We start from the raw sequence: 18,572 nt of genomic DNA on the forward strand, positions 1-18,572 counted from the left end.
GAGAATTTTGTAGGTGTCCGATCACACCTAGGAAAAGAATCGGTGGCGACTCCCTCTTTATTTTAAAATCAAACTTCAGTTTTCAAACTTTTTCACTAGATTGCCACAATTAGCGACCCCGAATCCACCAAATTTTTACGTCGCTACAATAGGCAATGAATTTTATTTGTGAGGGAAAACCTTAGGTCAGCTCTGCCTTGTCATCATTCAGTGTAATAATAACAGGGGTAAACTATTAAGATGACTATTCAGTTTAAAAAGTAACCAGGGTAAATTAATTGCGTACCAAACCAAGTGGATCAATATCCTGGCCACCTTTTTTGCCTTCCCGAGCAAACTCATCTAATTACTTGTATAATAGATTATACAAGAGTTAATATATATCAAGATTCAACTTTTTACTTTTTGCCACATGTTAAAATATGAGGTTGTCACATGTCATTATGTTATTGGTTGTCAGAACCACTTCAACATATTTGAATAGTATTAGTTAATTACCTAAAGGAAAAAACTAAATTTACATATAATTTTTAAGTTTAAATACTAAATAAGTGTAAAATACTAAGTATAAGATGCCAAGTTCACGGATATATATATATTAAGCCATTATATGATAGACGATTCTGAGGTGTTGGGGTTGGGGCCTCGAAAGTTCCTTGAAATGATGATGTGAGGAGACAACGTTGCCCAAATGGATGGGTCTCGTGAAACTCGACTAAGGCTCCATTCATGATGGGCCCAAACGGAGGTGCACACATCCTAGGCCCAGTTGGACTAAGTAGTCAACCGAACAGACGATGTAGAAACGACATGAGGAAACTATCGCCTGCAGTGGATCATGATGAGATCAATATTCACAAAAATCGCACTGGAAGGTGCAGGGTAAGGAAGGTGCGCCCTCTTTGTCCCCGACCCGAAGAGTATTCCTCCCCCTTACCCTCTCCGTTCCTTTCTCTCTCTAAAAACAGAGCTCAAAAGCAAAAAAAGAACATAATTTTTTTTTGTTATTAAAACCAGCCTTCGCGAGGCAGATAGAAAACCCAAATAAAAATATAAAGAAAAAAGGAGAGCGGGGACAATGAAGCAGAGCTCATCTGAAGCAGTCTCCTCATCGTCTTCTTCCTCTACGCCCAGCGGACCTGACCAATCACAGCCCGCTACCTCAGCATCAGTACCTGAAAACCACCACAACCACAACAATAGCAAACCCTTGGCATCGATATCGGCGGCGGATGACTTAGCTGGTGCGGTGTCGAGAGACGGCAGCGGTGGGGCCCAGGAAATGGTGACCGTCGATCGACGAGGAGAATACTCGGCGGTCTGCAGATGGACGATTAATAATTTCTCGAGAATCAAAGCTAGGGCACTATGGAGCAAGTACTTCGAGGTAGGCGGTTACGATTGCCGTTTATTGGTGTATCCAAAAGGGGACTCCCAGGCTTTGCCGGGTTACATATCCATTTATCTCCAAATCATGGACCCGCGGGGTACATCATCGTCTAAATGGGACTGCTTCGCCAGCTACCGCTTAACCATCGTCAATCTAATCGACGATTCCAAAAGCATTCACCGTGATTCATGGCATCGTTTCTCAAGCAAGAAGAAATCTCACGGTTGGTGTGATTTCACGCCTTCTTCTACTGTCTTCGACCCCAAATCAGGTTATCTCTTCAATAACGACGCCGTTTTGATTACCGCTGATATATTAATCTTGAATGAATCCGTTAATTTCACACGTGATAATAATGATGTTCAATCCTCATTGTCTTCTATGATTTCGTCTTCTGTCGTTGCCATTCCCGTTTCTGATGTTTTGAGTGGCAAATTCACTTGGAAAGTGCATAATTTTAGTTTGTTTAAGGAGATGATCAAGACACAGAAGATAATGAGCCCGGTTTTCCCAGCCGGGGAGTGTAACTTGAGGATTAGTGTGTATCAAAGCTCGGTTAACGGGCAAGAGTACTTGTCTATGTGTTTGGAGAGTAAGGATACGGATAAATTGGTTGCTTCCGATAGGAGTTGTTGGTGTTTATTTAGAATGTCGGTGCTGAATCAGAAGCCAGGGTCGAATCATATGCACAGAGACTCGTATGGGAGGTTTGCTGCGGATAACAAGAGTGGGGATAATACCAGTTTGGGGTGGAATGACTACGTGAAGATGTCGGATTTTGTTGGGCAGGAGTTGGGGTTTTTGGTGGATGATACTGCTGTATTTAGTACTTCATTTCATGTGATCAAGGAGTTTAGTAGTTTCTCCAAAAATGTAGGGTTGATAGCAGGGAGGACAGGGAGTGGAGCAAGGAAGTCTGACACGTATATGGGGAAATTCACTTGGAAGATTGAGAATTTTACAAGGTTGAAAGATCTGTTAAAGAAGAGGAAGATAACAGGTCTTTGCATCAAGAGCAGGAGATTTCAGATTGGAAATCGAGATTGTCGTCTGATTGTTTATCCTCGAGGTAATGCGAGAATCATTTTAAATTCTTTAGTAATGAATTGGATTTTGTGCTCATTTTTCTACAGACAAATAGAGTCTGCTATTTTAAGTTTAAGGAAGTGATTAGTCTTGCAATTTGCATTTTTTTTTAATTATTATTGGATTGAACTACGAGATGTTTGCATGCTTATGGTAATTGTCCACCACTAAGATTTTCATTTTAAGTCCAATTAGAAATTTGTTAGCTTAAGGCTCCATGATAATTTCATATTTAACTTGTTTGAAAACGTTTTGGCTTTATTTGCACCTTGCTTAGGTTTTCCTTAGGGTAGGGTGACAGATTTTCTAGCTGTTATTTGCTTCTTCTTTTTTTGCCTCAAGAGACAGATATATTTAACCCTTGTAATCTATTTTTCCGTCAGTCCTATTATCTTTTCATATAGGACAACGTGGCCTCCGTTTAGAAAGTGAACTGATTGAATTTTTCTATGGGCTCGATGGAATCAGGGCAGTCTCAGCCACCGTGCCACCTGTCTGTGTTTCTTGAGGTTACTGATTCACGAAATACTTCCACTGACTGGAGCTGTTTTGTAAGTCATCGGCTGTCAGTTGTGAACCAAAAGCTGGAGGAGAAGTCAGTTACCAAAGAATCTCAGAATCGCTACTCTAAAGCTGCAAAAGACTGGGGTTGGCGTGAATTTGTGACGCTCACCAGCCTCTTTGATCAGGATTCTGGTTTCCTTGTTCAGGATACTGTTGTATTCTCTGCAGAGGTTCTTATTCTGAAAGAGACATCGATAATGCAAGATTTTAGTGATCAGGATACTGAGTTAGCAAATGCTGTTCCTCAGATAGAAAGGGTTGGAAAGAGAAGTGCATTCACATGGAAGGTAGAGAATTTCTTATCTTTCAAGGAAATCATGGAAACCCGCAAGATTTTTAGCAAATTTTTTCAAGCTGGTGGATGTGAGCTTCGAATTGGTGGGTAATTGTCTCCTGTTAACTCTCCATTTAGATTGCCCATGTAGTTGGCTTTCTTGATTAATTGGTTGCTTCTAATGATGCAGGTGTGTATGAGTCCTTTGATACCATTTGTATATACTTGGAGAGTGACCAGTCAGTTGGTAGTGACCTTGAGAAAAACTTCTGGGTTAAATACAGAATGGCTGTGGTGAATCAAAAGAATCCAGCCAAGACCGTCTGGAAGGAATCTTCGATTTGTACAAAGACATGGAATAATTCTGTTTTGCAATTCATGAAGGTATCAGATATGTTAGAAGCAGATGCAGGGTATCTTGTGCGAGACACTGTTGTTTTTGTTTGTGAAATACTGGATTGCTGCCCTTGGTTTGAGTTTTCGGACCTTGAGGTTAGTCCTTTTTTGATCTGTTCCTTTCATGTGTTGTTTGAAATTGGCGAAGATGAGTTTTCTCTATATTGAATTTTCTGATTCAGAGTCAATCCTTCTGGGCTTTCCATTTATATGAAACTTGCTTTCTATTACAAAGGAGTTTTGGTACAGGAAAGGGCATTTCTGCTGCATGCCCTATTAAAGTTTTTATCAGCTTGCCCTGAATTTTGTGCACCCAATTTTGGCCAGATTCCTTTAAATCACTCTTTCATGCGATGTTCATTACGTTCCCAAACTCACTACTTTGACAAAAGGGACGGGGCTATGACAAAAGGGATGGGGCTAGTAAAAGCCAATATATGTGTATGCATAATATCTTTGTATTTCCTGGACAGAATGGTGTTATTTTCTTAATACGTTTCTAGTTAATATCAGCATTTTGATGTTTTGTTTTCTTTACTTTTGCCAGGTTTTGGCTTCTGAAGATGACCAGGATGCTCTAACAACTGATCCTGATGATCTCATTGATTCTGAAGACAGTGAAGGAATAAGCGGGGACGAAGAAGATATGTTTAGAAACCTTCTTTCCCAAGCTGGATTTCACCTTACTTATGGAGATAATCCATCGCAGCCACAGGTCACTTTGCGGGAGAAGCTTCTCATGGATGCTGGGGCAATTGCTGGTTTTCTGACTGGACTTCGTGTTTACCTGGATGACCCAGCCAAAGTGAAACGTTTGTTGCTTCCAACTAAGCTCTCTGGTAATGGTAATGGAAAGAAGGTTTCGAAGACTGACGAATCTTCACCGAGTTTGATGAATTTGCTAATGGGGGTCAAAGTTTTGCAGCAGGCAATTATTGATCTACTCTTGGATATAATGGTGGAATGTTGCCAACCCTCAGGAGTAGCACGTGGTGATTCTTCAGATGCAAACTCTAAACCTTCTTCCGATGGTGGGGAAGCTGCTAGCCCACTGGACTGTGATCAGGAAAATGGCACTGTGGCATCTGCTCAATTTCCTACGAACGAAAGGTTGGATTCTTGTGTGGATGATGGTAGCACTGCCTCTGCCGTGCAAAGCTCTGACATGAATGGGATTGATATCTCTGGAAAAGCTATCCCTGGACCGCCTATTTCTCCACCAGAGACATCTGCTGGGGGTTCTTTGGAGAATTCCTCACTTTGCTCAAAGGTATAATAATTCATAAATATAGTTGAACTGAATTGATTACTAATCATGTATTAACTGCTTGAACTAATCAAATTTCCAGACCAAGTGGCCTGAGCAGTCTGAGGAGCTTTTAGGGTTGATTATCAACTCATTGAGAGCCCTAGATGGAGCTGTTCCACAGGGATGTCCGGAGCCAAGGAGGAGGCCCCAGTCTGCACAAAAGATTACTCTCGTATTGGACAAAGCTCCTAAGCATCTGCAACCTGATCTAGTTGCATTGGTGCCTAAATTGGTAGAGCATTCAGAGCATCCACTGGCTGCTTATGCACTTCTGGAACGACTTCAAAAGCCAGATGCAGAGCCTGCATTTCGAATACCTGTAAGATAGTCTTTGTTCAGGACTTAGATTTCTTTTACTTATATGGTATATTTGGGATGTCAATAGGTTGTGCTTTTGTAGAATTGATAAGTTTCTGAACATTGCCTCAAACTTGAACGCAACTCCTTTCTTTCCCAAATTTTTTTTTTTTTGGGTTATAAATTCAGTACCTAATCATCAGTTTGTAAATTAATGATTCTTCTATTTCAGGTATTTGGAGCTCTCAGTCAACTAGAATGTGGCAGTGAAGTGTGGGAACGTGTCTTATTTCAATGTTTTGAGCTTTTGACAGATTCAAATGATGAACCTCTGGTTGCGACAATAGATTTCATTTTTAAAGCTGCATTCCAATGCCAACATCTTCCAGAAGCAGTATGATATACTTTCTCATATCGATGTTGTATTCTGCATATTAGCATTATTCCATGAAGCATATATAATTCCTTTTTTTTCTCTTATGTAGGTTAGATCTGTTCGTGTTAGGCTAAAACATTTGGGCGTTGAGGTGTCACCTTGTGTTCTTGATTTTTTAAGTAAACTTGTAAATAGTTGGGGAGATGTTGCCGAGGCCATACTAAGAGATATTAATTGTGATGGTGATTTAGTTGAAAATGTCTCGGGTGTGGCTTCTGCGCTCTTCTTGTTTGGTGAAAATGGAGCCACTTCTGAAAGACCTCATGCAGTGGATGAGCAGGCTTTTTGTGCTACTCATCATTTTTCTGACATTTATATCCTGATTGAGATGCTATCTATACCTTGCCTAGCTGTTGAAGCCTCTCAGACGTTTGAGAGAGCTGTGGCTGGAGGAGCCATTGTAGCTCAGTCTGTAGCCTTGGTCTTGAAAAGGCGTCTAGCTCAGAGGTTGAGTCTTAATTCCAAATATGCTGCTGAAAGCTTTCAGGTTGCTGATGCTGTAATAGAGGGAGAAGCCAGTGAGCAGCTTAGAGCCCAACGGGATGATTTCACTTCTGTTCTGAGTCTTGCGGAGACCTTGGCACTTTCTAGAGATCTTCGTGTCATGGACTTTGTGAAAATGCTTTATACAATATTATTTAAGTGGTATGTAGATGAGTCCTACCGAATGAGGATGCTAAAAAGGCTTGTTGATCATGCAACCAGTACCACTGAAAGTAGTAGCGAAGTAGACTTAGATTTAGATATTCTTGTTATTTTGGTTTCCGAGGTGCAAGAATTTGTCAGACCTGTGCTAAGCATGATGCGGGAAGTTGCTGAGCTTGCAAATGTTGATCGGGCAGCTCTTTGGCACCAGTTATGTGCTAGTGAAGATGCAATTATCCGCACACGTGAAGAGAGAAAGGTAGAAATGTCAAATATGGTCAAGGAAAAAGCTGCTTTATCCCACAAATTAAGTGAATCTGAGGCTGCAAATCATCGGCTAAAGGTGTGTTTCTTAAACTAATGATAATTTTCAGTTCAGGGACTCCTCTCGCATATAAAATCTTTTCTGGAAATTTTTAGAATTAACACATTTTAAAATTGACAGTCTGAAATGAGGGCTGAGATGGATCGCTTTGCTCGGGAAAAGAAGGAACTTTCTGAACAAATACAGGAGGTTGAGAGTCAACTTGAGTGGCTTCATTTAGAGAGAGATGATGAAATTGCAAAACTAACTAATGAGAAAAAAGCACTTCAGGATCGTCTTCATGATGCAGAAGCTCAGCTCTCTCAGTTAAAGTCTCGGAAACGAGATGAGTTGAAGGTGCTTTTGATGGCTAATGTGTTGCCTCTTTGTACTTCTCCTCTTGTTCTGCCTTGCGTTGATGGAAATCTTAGTGCTTTATCTGACAACTGTTATGTATCTAACAGAGAGTAGTAAAGGAGAAGAATGCTCTTGCTGAAAGATTGAAGAGTGCTGATGCTGAACGGAAAAGATTTGATGAAGAATTGAAACGGTATGCCACAGAAAATGTGACTCACGAAGAAATTCGTCAGTCACTTGAGGATAAAGTTCGTAGATTGACCCAAACAGTGGGGCAAACTGAAGGTGAAAAGCGGGAAAAAGAAGAGCAGGTAGCTAGGTGCGAAGCATATATTGATCGCATGGAATCAAAGTTGCAGGCCTGCCAGGTTTTTGTTTCATCATAGTTCCTCTACTTTCTATTTAGTTATATTTTAATTTGAATTTCTAGGAGGTTTGTAACTATTTAGTGGCAAGAGCTGGATGGGTTTTAATATTGGACTTGCCATTATCTATCTTTTGGTTTGAGATGCCTAGTTTGCAAATGAATCATCATTTTTCTGGGCTGTCACGGAAAGTTTTGAGCTTAGAATGTCTAATTGAATATATATTTGTTGTGTTTGCAGCAATATATTCACACCCTGGAAGCCTCACTTCAAGAAGAAATGTCTCGACATGCCCCTCTCTATGGTGCTGGACTGGAAGCTCTATCCATGAAAGAGTTGGAAACATTGTCTAGGATTCACGAGGAAGGGCTGAGGCAAATCCGTGCCCTCCAACAGCGTAAAGGCAGTCCTGCTGGCAGTCCACTTGTGAGTCCACATGCTATCCCACATAATCACGGGTTGTACCCTACAACACAACCACCGCCGATGGCTGTTGGAATGCCACCGTCCTTCATCCCTAACGGTGTAGGTATCCACGGTAATGGGCACGTCAATGGAGCTGTCGGGCCTTGGTTCAACCATGCTTGATTTCTAGGGCTATATGTTCTTGCCCCATAGAGCTGGTTAACAGCTCTCATTTCTCCATTTGACGAGATGTCCTATTTTTGAATTCTTTTTATTTTCTTTTTTTGGCATTTTTGCTGCTAGAACTTTTGGAAGCACATCACTGAGGAAGAAATAATAAGTGTTTTGGGGGGGGGGGAGGCATCCCATTCCCCGGTAAAGGAAAGGGTTGTGGGTAGCATTCTGCTGATTGAATGTCTGCATTTCAAATAGAACTAACAGTTGGAAAATGCCATTTTTTACCTCTATGCTTCTTATTTGTTTTTATTTTTATAGAAGTTAATCACAGGCTTAAGAGAAGTTTTGATGATGAATATTTTATTCATTGTTTCTTTATCCTGGTGTTTTATTAATTTGATTGCTATCACTTTTAGTTGGTGTTGGAGGAATCACGTGGCTGGTGACAAGACATTTTTTGGGTTGGTTTTGCATGGAAACGTGACATTTTGGATCCAAATTTATAACCTTCTGAAGTTCGGATCTTATATTCCTGAACATTTAAATGTTTATTCTAGATCTCAACCCAATTTCTATGAAAATCCCTTTTCTTATAACTGAAGAAGAAAATTCATAAAGCCAATATTTATTCACTTACACCTGATTATATTATGAAAAGCGGTTTATGATTTTTTTGATTCGAAGTCAACTTTAATCACCTTAAAGTTCTAAAAAAGTTCTTGTATCGAGAAAAGAGAATAAAAAAAAAGTTCTTTTTAGTGACAATCTTATATGAAGTGCAACATAAACCCTTCTGTAATTTATACTTCTTTAAAAAAGTCCTATAAAAAAGTCCTGTCTATTTAAATAGTCGAATCAGTCCTCAACATGTAAATCTTATCATATATAACCATATATATATATGTCAGAATTTGCAACATACAATTTTTTTAATAATTTTTGTTTTCTGAAAGAGATTTTTTAAAACTACAATTTAATTTAATTTGAAATCCAAAATATTAATTTATTCGATTTCTTTAATAATTCATAATAAAATATCTATATGTTCACTTCATTAATAACGGTTTGTATCAAAATATTTAATTAATTTGGGTTATGAAATTGTTGTCTGAAAATGCATTTTATTAATATTTTTATTTTTTTTATAAACTTGTTAAATGTTTTTATTTTAATTAGGAATTGCTTACTAGAAAAAGGTAAAATAAGTTATTTAGAAATAATATTTTCTAAAACATATATTAAAATATTATTTCTAAAAAAATTGAGAAAATAATTATTTTCAAATTTTAAAAATTTATTAAAAATTGTTTTAAAACCCAATTTATGGAAAAAAAACATTTTAAAAAGTTATATTTAAAACAATTTTCTTTAGAAATCTAAATATAACTTGAGGTGAACTACACTAGTGGTGACTCAATTATTGGTAATCTTTTTAAACTAACTAATGTTATTATAAAAGTATAGAATTAAATTATGACAAATTAAAATATAAAGACTAAATATGAAATTTGAGCATAATAGAGGATCAAAACTTAAATTTTATGATTATAATTATAAAAAAAAGTAAAATAAAGAATTGAATCATATCAAATTAAAATGTAAAGACGAAATCTCAAATATATAATTTTAATTAAAAAAAATAGTGGACGCCCGCATAAATCCCTTAGAGCTTTCCTTTTATATAAAGTTGTATAAATAATTATAATTACAAAAAAGAAGAAGAAGTTAATGAAGGATATTAAGGGAAGGCCATTAAAGCTTTCATTTTTATATGGAGTTGTATAAATATACGTCAGAAATATAAATCTGTGTTTAATGACTTAATATTAATTATACCATGAAACATACAATTAATATAAACAATGTATTAAAAATAATTTTTGTAAATAGCAACTTAACTACACTTAAAATTATAGCTTCTATTTTAATTTCCTATGTATTTTGAGTGGGAATGTACGTGCATTAAGTATAAGTTTCAAACTCAACGATGTTCGTAATTGCCATGTTAAGCAGATTCATCAATTATTCTGGTAAATTATTGAACCTAATACCACCCTAACGAGGCATTAGATAGAGAAATAAAAATAAAAAATCAACTTGAGGCATGTTGCTTTCTGGAATGATGATTTTACATAAAAAAATTAATCCATCATGCTATTGGTTTAGTCGTTAATTGGTTAGGGTTTAAGTTAATTGATGATAAATGCAAGTTGAATATAAAAAAACTTTTTTGTTCCTCATCAAAACTCTTACCTTTTATTCTAATTTTCTTAAATAATTGTTTTAGAGTTATTTAGTGCCATTGTTTCACTTATAATCTTAGTTGTATTAATTATTAGATACCAAAGCAGAAATTAGAATACTCATTCATAAAGAATAACAACATTAAGATTTGTTCCGTTTGGGTAATTAGAATTTCATCATAAATGCCGTTGTAAACCACTTTCTTTTTTCTGCGTAGAAATTAAACCATAGAGGATATTGAGGTGTTGGGGTCCCGAGAGTTGTTCAACTGGACGGCTCACGTCATCTGGACTAAGGCCCCATTCTTGACAGGCCCAAAATTAGGTGCACACATCCATAACCCAGTCAGATTAAATAGTCAACCGAACGGACGGCAGTGGATCTTGATGAGATCAATATTCACAAAAATCGCACTGGAAGGTGCAGGGTAAGGACGGTGCGCCCTCTTTGTCCCTGACCCGAAGCGTATTCCTCCCCCTTACCCTCTCTGTTCATTTCTCTCTCTAAAAAACAGAGCTCAAAAGCAAAAAAAGGAACATAAATTTTTTTGGTTATTAAAACCAGCGTTCGAGAGGGAGACAGAAAACCCAAAATAAAAATATAAAGAAAAAGGAGACAGGGACAATGAAGCAGAGCTCATCTGAAGCAGTCTCCTCATCGTCTTCTTCCTCTACGCCCAGCGGACCTGACCAATCACAGCCAGCCACCTCAGCATCAGTACCTGAAAACCACCACACCCACAGCAATAGCAAACCCTTGGCATCGATAACGGCGGCGGATGACTTAGCTGGTGCGGGGTCGAGAGACGGCAGCGGCGGGGCCCAGGAAACGGTGACCTTCGATCGACGAGGAGAATACTCGGCGGTCTGCAGATGGACGATTAATAATTTCTCGAGAATCAAAGCTAGGGCACTATGGAGCAAGTACTTCGAGGTAGGCGGTTACGATTGCCGTTTATTGGTGTATCCAAAAGGGGACTCCCAGGCTTTGCCGGGTTACATATCCATTTATCTCCAAATCATGGACCCGCGGGGTACATCATCGTCTAAATGGGACTGCTTCGCCAGCTATCGCTTAACCATCGTCAATCTAATCGACGATTCCAAAAGCATTCACCGTGATTCATGGCATCGTTTCTCAAGCAAGAAGAAATCTCACGGTTGGTGTGATTTCACGCCTTCTTCTACTGTTTTCGATCCCAAGTCAGGTTATCTCTTCAATAACGACGCCGTTTTGATTACCGCCGATATCTTAATCTTGAATGAATCCGTTAATTTCACACGTGATAATAATGATGTTCAATCCTCATTGTCTTCTATGATTTCGTCTTCTGTTGTTGCCATTCCCGTTTCTGATGTTTTGAGTGGCAAATTCACTTGGAAAGTGCATAATTTTAGTTTGTTTAAGGAGATGATTAAGACACAGAAGATAATGAGCCCGGTTTTTCCAGCTGGGGAGTGTAACTTGAGGATTAGTGTGTATCAAAGCTCGGTTAACGGGCAAGAGTATTTGTCTATGTGTTTGGAGAGTAAGGATACTGATAAAACGGTTGCTTCTGATAGGAGTTGTTGGTGTTTATTTAGAATGTCGACACTGAATCAGAAGCCAGGGTCGAATCATATGCACAGAGACTCGTATGGGAGGTTTGCTGCAGATAATAAGAGTGGGGATAATACCAGTTTGGGATGGAATGACTACATGAAGATGTCGGATTTTGTTGGGCAGGAGGCGGGGTTTTTGGTGGATGATACTGCCGTATTTAGTACTTCATTTCATGTGATCAAGGAGTTTAGTAGTTTCTCCAAGAATGCAGGGTTGATAGCAGGTAGGACAGGGAGTGGAGCAAGGAAGTCTGACACGTATATGGGAAAATTCACTTGGAAGATTGAGAATTTTACAAGGTTGAAGGATCTGTTGAAGAAGAGGAAGATAACAGGTCTTTGCATCAAGAGCAGGAGATTTCAGATTGGAAATCGAGATTGTCGTCTGATTGTTTACCCTCGAGGTAATGTAAGAAACATTGTAAAGTCTTTTGTAATGAATTAGATTTTGTGCTCATTTTTCTACAGTCAAATGGAATCTGGTATTTTAAGTTTAAGGAGGTGACTAGTCTTGCATTTTGCTTTTTTATTTTATTGGATTGAACTACGAGATGGTTGCATGTTTATGGTAATTGTTCACTACTAAGGTTTTCGTTTCAAGTCCAATAGGTAATTTGGTGGCTTAACCTTCCACGCTTAATTCATGTTTAACTTGTTTGAAAAATGTTTTGGCTAGGGTGACAAATTTTCTAGCTGTCAATTGCTTCTTTTGTTTTGCCTCTAGAAACAGGGGTATATTTAACCCTTGTAATCTATTTTGCTGTCAGTCCTATTATTTTTTCATATAGGACAACGTGGCCTCCGTTTAGAAAGTGAACTGATTGAATTTTTATATGGGCTTGATGGTATCAGGGCAGTCTCAGCCACCGTGCCACCTTTCTGTGTTTCTTGAGGTTACTGATTCACGAAATACTTCCAGTGACTGGAGCTGTTTTGTAAGTCATCGGCTGTCAGTTGTGAACCAAAAGGTGGAAGAGAAGTCAGTTACCAAAGAATCTCAGAATCGCTACTCTAAAGCTGCGAAAGACTGGGGTTGGCGTGAGTTTGTGACTCTCACCAGCCTATTTGATCAGGATTCTGGTTTTCTTGTTCAGGATACTGTTGTATTCTCTGCAGAGGTTCTTATTCTGAAAGAGACATCGATAATGCAAGATTTTAGTGATCAGGATTCTGAGTTAGCAAATGCTGTTCCTCAGATAGAAAGTGTTGGACAGAGAAGTGCATTCACATGGAAGGTGGAGAATTTCTTATCTTTCAAGGAAATCATGGAAACCCGCAAGATTTTTAGCAAATTTTTTCAAGCTGGTGGATGTGAGCTTCGAATTGGTGGGTAATTGTCTCCTGTTAACTCTCCATTTAGATTGCCCATGTAGTTGGCTTTCTTGATTAATTGGTTGTTTCTAATGATGCAGGTGTGTATGAGTCCTTTGATACCATTTGTATATACTTGGAGAGTGACCAGTCAGTTGGTAGTGACCTTGAGAAAAACTTCTGGGTTAAATACAGAATGGCTGTGGTGAATCAAAAGAATCCAGCCAAGACCGTCTGGAAGGAATCTTCGATTTGTACAAAGACATGGAATAATTCTGTTTTGCAATTCATGAAGGTATCAGATATGCTAGAAGCAGATTCAGGGTATCTTGTGCGAGACACTGTTGTTTTCGTTTGTGAAATACTGGATTGCTGCCCTTGGTTTGAGTTTTCAGACCTTGAGGTTAGTCTTTTTTGGATATCTTCCTTTCATGTGTTGTTTGAAATTCGTGAAGATGAGTTTTCTCTATATTGAATTTTCCGATTCAGAGTTAATCGTTCTGGGCTTTCCATTTATATGAAACTTGCTTTCTATTACAAAGGAGTTTTGGCACAAAAAAAAGGGCTTTTCTGCTGGTTGCCCTATTAGAGTTTTTATCAGTTTGCCCTAATTTTGTGTTAACTTGATCCTTACCCAATGATACATGCTCGGATGGGGTGAAATTTATTAAATTTCATTCACCGAAGCTGCCAATTTCACCGTGGGACTGAAATTGGGCCTTGAGACTTGCATCGCCCAATTTTGGCCAGCTTCTTTTAGGTCACCTTTAATGCAATGTTCATTACGTTCCCAAACTGACTACTTTGACAAAGGGTGAGACTAGTTAAAGCTAATATATGTTTAGCCATAATATCTTTTTTTTTTTCCTTGAAAGAATGGCATTTTTTTCTTAATATATGTCTAGTGAACTAATATCAGCATTTTGATGTTTTGTTTTCTCTAAATTTGCCAGGTTTTGGCTTCTGAAGATGATCAGGATGCTCTAACAACTGATCCTGATGAACTCATTGATTCTGAAGACAGTGAAGGAATATGTGGGGACGAAGAAGATATCTTTAGAAACCTTCTTTCCCAAGCTGGATTTCACCTTACCTATGGAGATAATCCATCGCAGCCACAGGTCACTTTACGGGAGAAGCTTCTCATGGATGCTGGGGCAATTGCTGGTTTTCTGACTGGACTTCGTGTTTACCTGGATGACCCAGCCAAAGTGAAACGTTTGTTGCTTCCAACTAAGCTCTCTGGTAGTGGTAATGGAAAGAAGGTGTCGAAGACTGACGAATCTTCACCGAGTTTGATGAATTTGCTAATGGGGGTCAAAGTTTTGCAACAGGCAATTATTGATCTGCTCTTGGATATAATGGTGGAATGTTGCCAACCCTCAGTAGCACATGGTGATTCTTCAGATGCAAACTCTAAACCTTCTTCTGATGGTGGGGAAGCTACTAGCCCACTGGACTGTGATCAGGAAAATGGTGCTATGGGATCTGCTCAATTTCCTACGAACGAAAGGTTGGATTCTTGTGTGGATGATGGTAGTACTGCCTCTGCCGTGCAAAGCTCTGACATGAATGGGATTGGTATCTCTGGAAAAGCTATCCATGGACTGCCTATTTCTCCACCAGAGACATCTGCTGAGGGTTCTTTGGAGAATTCCTCACTTTGCACAAAGGTATAAGTCATAAATATAGTTGAACTGACTTGATTACCAATCATGTATTAACTGCTTGAACTAATTAAATTTCCAGACCAAGTGGCCTGAGCAGTCTGAGGAGCTTTTAGGGTTGATTATCAATTCATTAAGAGCCCTAGATGGAGCTGTTCCACAGGGATGTCCGGAGCCAAGGAGGAGGTCCCAGTCTGCACAAAAGATTACTCTCGTATTGGATAAAGCCCCTAAGCATCTGCAACCTGATCTAGTTGCATTGGTGCCTAAATTGGTAGAGCATTCAGAGCATCCACTGGCTGCTTATGCACTACTGGAACGACTTCAAAAGCCAGAGGCAGAGCCTGCATTTCGAATACCCGTAAGATAGTCTTTGTTCAAGACTTAGTTTTCTTTTACTTCTTGTATATGTCAGCTGTCATTAGGACATGCTTTTGGAGAATGGGGGAGTTTCTGAACATTACTACAAATTTTGAATGCATCTTTTTTTTCCCAAATATATGTTTTTTTGTTATAAATTCATTATCTAATCATCAATATGTAAATTAATGATTCTTCTATTTCAGGTATTTGGAGCTCTCAGTCAACTAGAATGCGACAGTGAAGTGTGGGAACGTGTCTTATTTCAATCGTTTGAGCTTTTGACAGATTCAAATGATGAACCTCTGGTTGCGACAATAGATTTCATCTTTAAAGCTGCATTCCAATGTCAACATCTTCCAGAAGCTGTATGATATACTTTCTTGTATCATTTTTTTATTCTGCATATTAACATTCTTCTGTGAAGCATAACTCTTTTTGTTCTCTTCTGTAGGTTAGATCTGTTCGTTTAAGGCTAAAAAGTTTGGGCGCTGAGGTGTCTCCTTGTGTTTTTGATTTTTTAAGTAAACTTGTAAATAGTTGGGGAGATGTTGCTGAGGCCATACTAAGAGATATTAATTGTGATGGTGATTTAGTTGAAAATTGCTCGGCTGTGGCTTCTGGGCTATTCTTGTGTGGTGAAAATGGATCCACTTCTGAAAGACCGCATGCGGTTGATGAGCAGGCTTTTTGTGCTACTCATCATTTTTCTGACATTTATATCCTGATTGAGATGCTATCTATACCTTGCCTAGCTGTTGAAGCTTCTCAGACGTTTGAGAGAGCTGTGAGCGCAGGAGCCATTGTAGCTCAGTCTGTAGCCTTGGTCTTGAAAATGCGTCTTGCTCAGAGGTTGAGTCTTAATTCCAGATATGTTGCTGAAAGCTTTCAGCATGCTGATGCTGTAATTGAAGGAGAAGCCAGTGAGCAGCTTAGAGCCCAACGGGATGATTTCACTTCTGTTTTGAGTCTTGCCGAGACCTTGGCACTTTCTAGAGATCTTCGTGTCAGGGGCTTTGTGAAAATGCTTTATACAATATTATTTAAGTGGTATGTAGATGAGTCCTACAGAATGAGAATGCTAAAAAGACTTGTTGATCGTGCAACCAGTACTACCGAAAGTAGTAGTGAAGTAGACTTAGATTTGGATATTCTGGTTATTTTGGTTTCTGAGGAGCAAGAATTTGTCAGACCTGTTCTAAGCATGATGCGGGAAGTTGCTGAGCTTGCAAATGTTGATCGGGCAGCTCTTTGGCACCAGTTATGTGCTAGTGAAGATGCAATTATCTGCATACGTGAAGAGAGAAAGGTCGAGATGTCAAATATGGTTAAGGAAAAAGCTGCTGTATCCCAGAAATTAAGCGAATCTGAGGCTGCAAATAATCGGCTAAAGGTGTGTGTCTTAAACTAATGATAATGTTCAGTTCTGGGACTCCTGTTGCATATAATCTTTTCTGGAAATTCTTAAAATTAACACATTTTAAAATTGACAGTCTGAAATGAGGGCTGAGATGGATCGCTTTGCTCGGGAAAAGAAGGAACTTTCTGAACAAATACAGGAGGTTGATAGTCAACTTGAGTGGCTTCGTTTAGAGAGAGATGATGAAATTGCAAAACTAACTAATGAGAAAAAAGCACTTCAGGATCGTCTTCATGATGCAGAAGCTCAGCTCTCTCAGTTAAAGTCCCGGAAACGAGATGAGTGAAGGTACTTTTGATGGTTAATATGTTGCCTCTTTGCACTTCTCCTCTTGTTCTGCCTTGGTTGATGGATATCTTATTGCTTTATCTGACACTGCTATGTATTTAACAGAGGTAGTAAAGGAGAAGAATGCTCTTGCTGAAAGATTGGAGAGTGCTGAAGCTGAGCGGAAAAATTTGATGAAGAACTGAAACGTTATGCCACAGAAATGTGATTCGAGAAGAAATTCGTCAGTCACTTGAGGATAAAGTTCGTAGATTGACGCAAACAGTGGGCAAACTGAAGGTGAAAAGCGGGAAAAGAAGAGCAGGTATCTAGGTGCGAAGCATATATTGATGGCATGGAATCAAAGTTGCAGGCCTGCCAGGTTTTCTCTCATCAAAGTTTCTCTCCTTTTGTTTGGTCGTCATCTTTTAATTTGAATTTCTAGGAGGTTTGTAACTATTTAGTGGCAAGAGCTGGATGGGGTATAATATTGGATTGCCATTATCTATGTTTTGGTTTGAGATGCCTAGTTTGCATATGAATCATCATTTTTCTGGGCTGTCATGGATAGTTGTGAGCTTAGGAAGTCTTATTGAATATATATTTGTCGTTGTGTTTGCAGCAATATATTCACACCTTGGAGGCCTCACTACAAGAAGAAATGTCCCGACATGCCCTCTCTATGGTGTGGTCTGGAAGCTCTATCCATGAAAGAGTTGGAACATTGTCTAGGATTCACGAGGAAGGGCTGAGGCAAATCCATGCCTCCAACAGCGTAAAGGCACTCCTGCTGGTGGTCCACTTGCTATCCCACATAATCACGGGTTATACCCTACAACGCAACCACCGCCAATGGCTGTTGGCTGCCACCATCCTTCATCCCTAACGGTGTAGGGATCCACGGCAATGCCATGTCAATGGAGCTGTCGGCCTTGGTTCAACCATGCTTGATTTCTAGGGCTACATGATGTATTTCTGCCCATAGAGCTGGTTAACATCTCTCATTTCTCCATTTGACGAGATATCCTATTTTTTATTTTATTTTTTTTTTTGGCATTTTTGCTGCTAGAACTTTTGGAAGCAATCTCTGGAAAGAAACAATAAAAGGGGGGGGGGGGCAAGGCATCCCATTCCCGTTGAAGGAAAGGGTTGTGGTAAGCATCTGCTGATTGAATGTCTTCATTTCAATAAACTAACAGTTGAAAAATGCCATTTTGCCCTCTATGCTTCTTTTTATTTTTTATATTTATAGAAGTTAATCAGAGGCTTAAGAGAAGGTTTTTTTTTATTTTTAATACCATTCTGGAGACTTTTTTTATTCACTGTTTCTCTATTCTTGCGTTTTATTAATTTGATTCCATCAATTTTAGTTGCTGTTGGAGGAATCAGGGACTGTTGACATGATTATACTCGACTGGTTGACGATGAATGTTTAGGGTTTGTTTTACATTGAAACCAGACATTTTGGATCTAAATGCCCCATTTTACTTCTAAGATTTTACTGACTTTCTTTTTTTTTTTTTTTTTTATTTTAACGAAATACTTGTGGACCATTCATCTAATTCTTTATAATAAAATAAAATACAATCATGTTCACCACAAAATAAAAATGTAACTGTTTATTATATTTGCGGCCATAATAATTATAATAATTCAAGGATACTTTTATGATGAAAATAATAAAGTGAAATTGTCCA

General features: G+C 38.7%; 2 protein-coding genes and 1 pseudogene across 2 annotated transcripts; all 3 read left to right on the plus strand.

Annotated features, from left to right (window-relative positions):
• Positions 1-664: 664 nt before the first annotated feature.
• Positions 665-8,361, plus strand: LOC107906868 (uncharacterized). The gene is made up of 10 exons (XM_041112985.1): positions 665-2,459; positions 2,945-3,418; positions 3,505-3,806; positions 4,258-4,980; positions 5,060-5,338; positions 5,549-5,710; positions 5,802-6,740; positions 6,843-7,058; positions 7,166-7,426; positions 7,664-8,361. Exons 1-10 carry the CDS (start codon positions 1,079-1,081, stop codon positions 8,009-8,011), a joined length of 5,085 nt encoding a protein of 1,694 aa, XP_040968919.1. The 5' UTR covers positions 665-1,078; the 3' UTR covers positions 8,012-8,361.
• A 2,271-nt stretch (positions 8,362-10,632) lies between these two features.
• LOC121203175 (uncharacterized) lies at positions 10,633-17,176 on the plus strand. Its single transcript, XM_041112986.1, has 8 exons — positions 10,633-12,254; positions 12,703-13,176; positions 13,263-13,564; positions 14,115-14,834; positions 14,911-15,189; positions 15,395-15,556; positions 15,643-16,581; positions 16,682-17,176. Exons 1-8 carry the CDS (start codon positions 10,874-10,876, stop codon positions 16,892-16,894), a joined length of 4,470 nt encoding a protein of 1,489 aa, XP_040968920.1. The 5' UTR covers positions 10,633-10,873; the 3' UTR covers positions 16,895-17,176.
• LOC121229540 (uncharacterized) lies at positions 16,989-18,175 on the plus strand (annotated as a pseudogene).
• Positions 18,176-18,572: the final 397 nt, after the last annotated feature.

This window comes from Gossypium hirsutum, chromosome A05 (assembly GCF_007990345.1).
Source record: "Gossypium hirsutum isolate 1008001.06 chromosome A05, Gossypium_hirsutum_v2.1, whole genome shotgun sequence".
Lineage (NCBI taxonomy): Eukaryota > Viridiplantae > Streptophyta > Magnoliopsida > Malvales > Malvaceae > Gossypium > Gossypium hirsutum.

Bases quoted from the DNA above. Each gene is read 5' to 3' on its own strand.
- LOC121203175 (XM_041112986.1), top strand. From the start codon at position 10,874: ATGAAGCAGAGCTCATCTGAAGCAGTCTCCTCATCGTCTTCTTCCTCT. The intron at 13,177-13,262 runs GTGGGTAATTGT...CTAATGATGCAG, and splicing joins TGGATGTGAGCTTCGAATTG to GTGTGTATGAGTCCTTTGAT. The intron at 13,565-14,114 runs GTTAGTCTTTTT...TAAATTTGCCAG, and splicing joins TTGAGTTTTCAGACCTTGAG to GTTTTGGCTTCTGAAGATGA.
- LOC107906868 (XM_041112985.1), top strand. From the start codon at position 1,079: ATGAAGCAGAGCTCATCTGAAGCAGTCTCCTCATCGTCTTCTTCCTCT. The intron at 2,460-2,944 runs GTAATGCGAGAA...CGATGGAATCAG, and splicing joins TCTGATTGTTTATCCTCGAG to GGCAGTCTCAGCCACCGTGC. The intron at 5,711-5,801 runs GTATGATATACT...TCTCTTATGTAG, and splicing joins GCCAACATCTTCCAGAAGCA to GTTAGATCTGTTCGTGTTAG.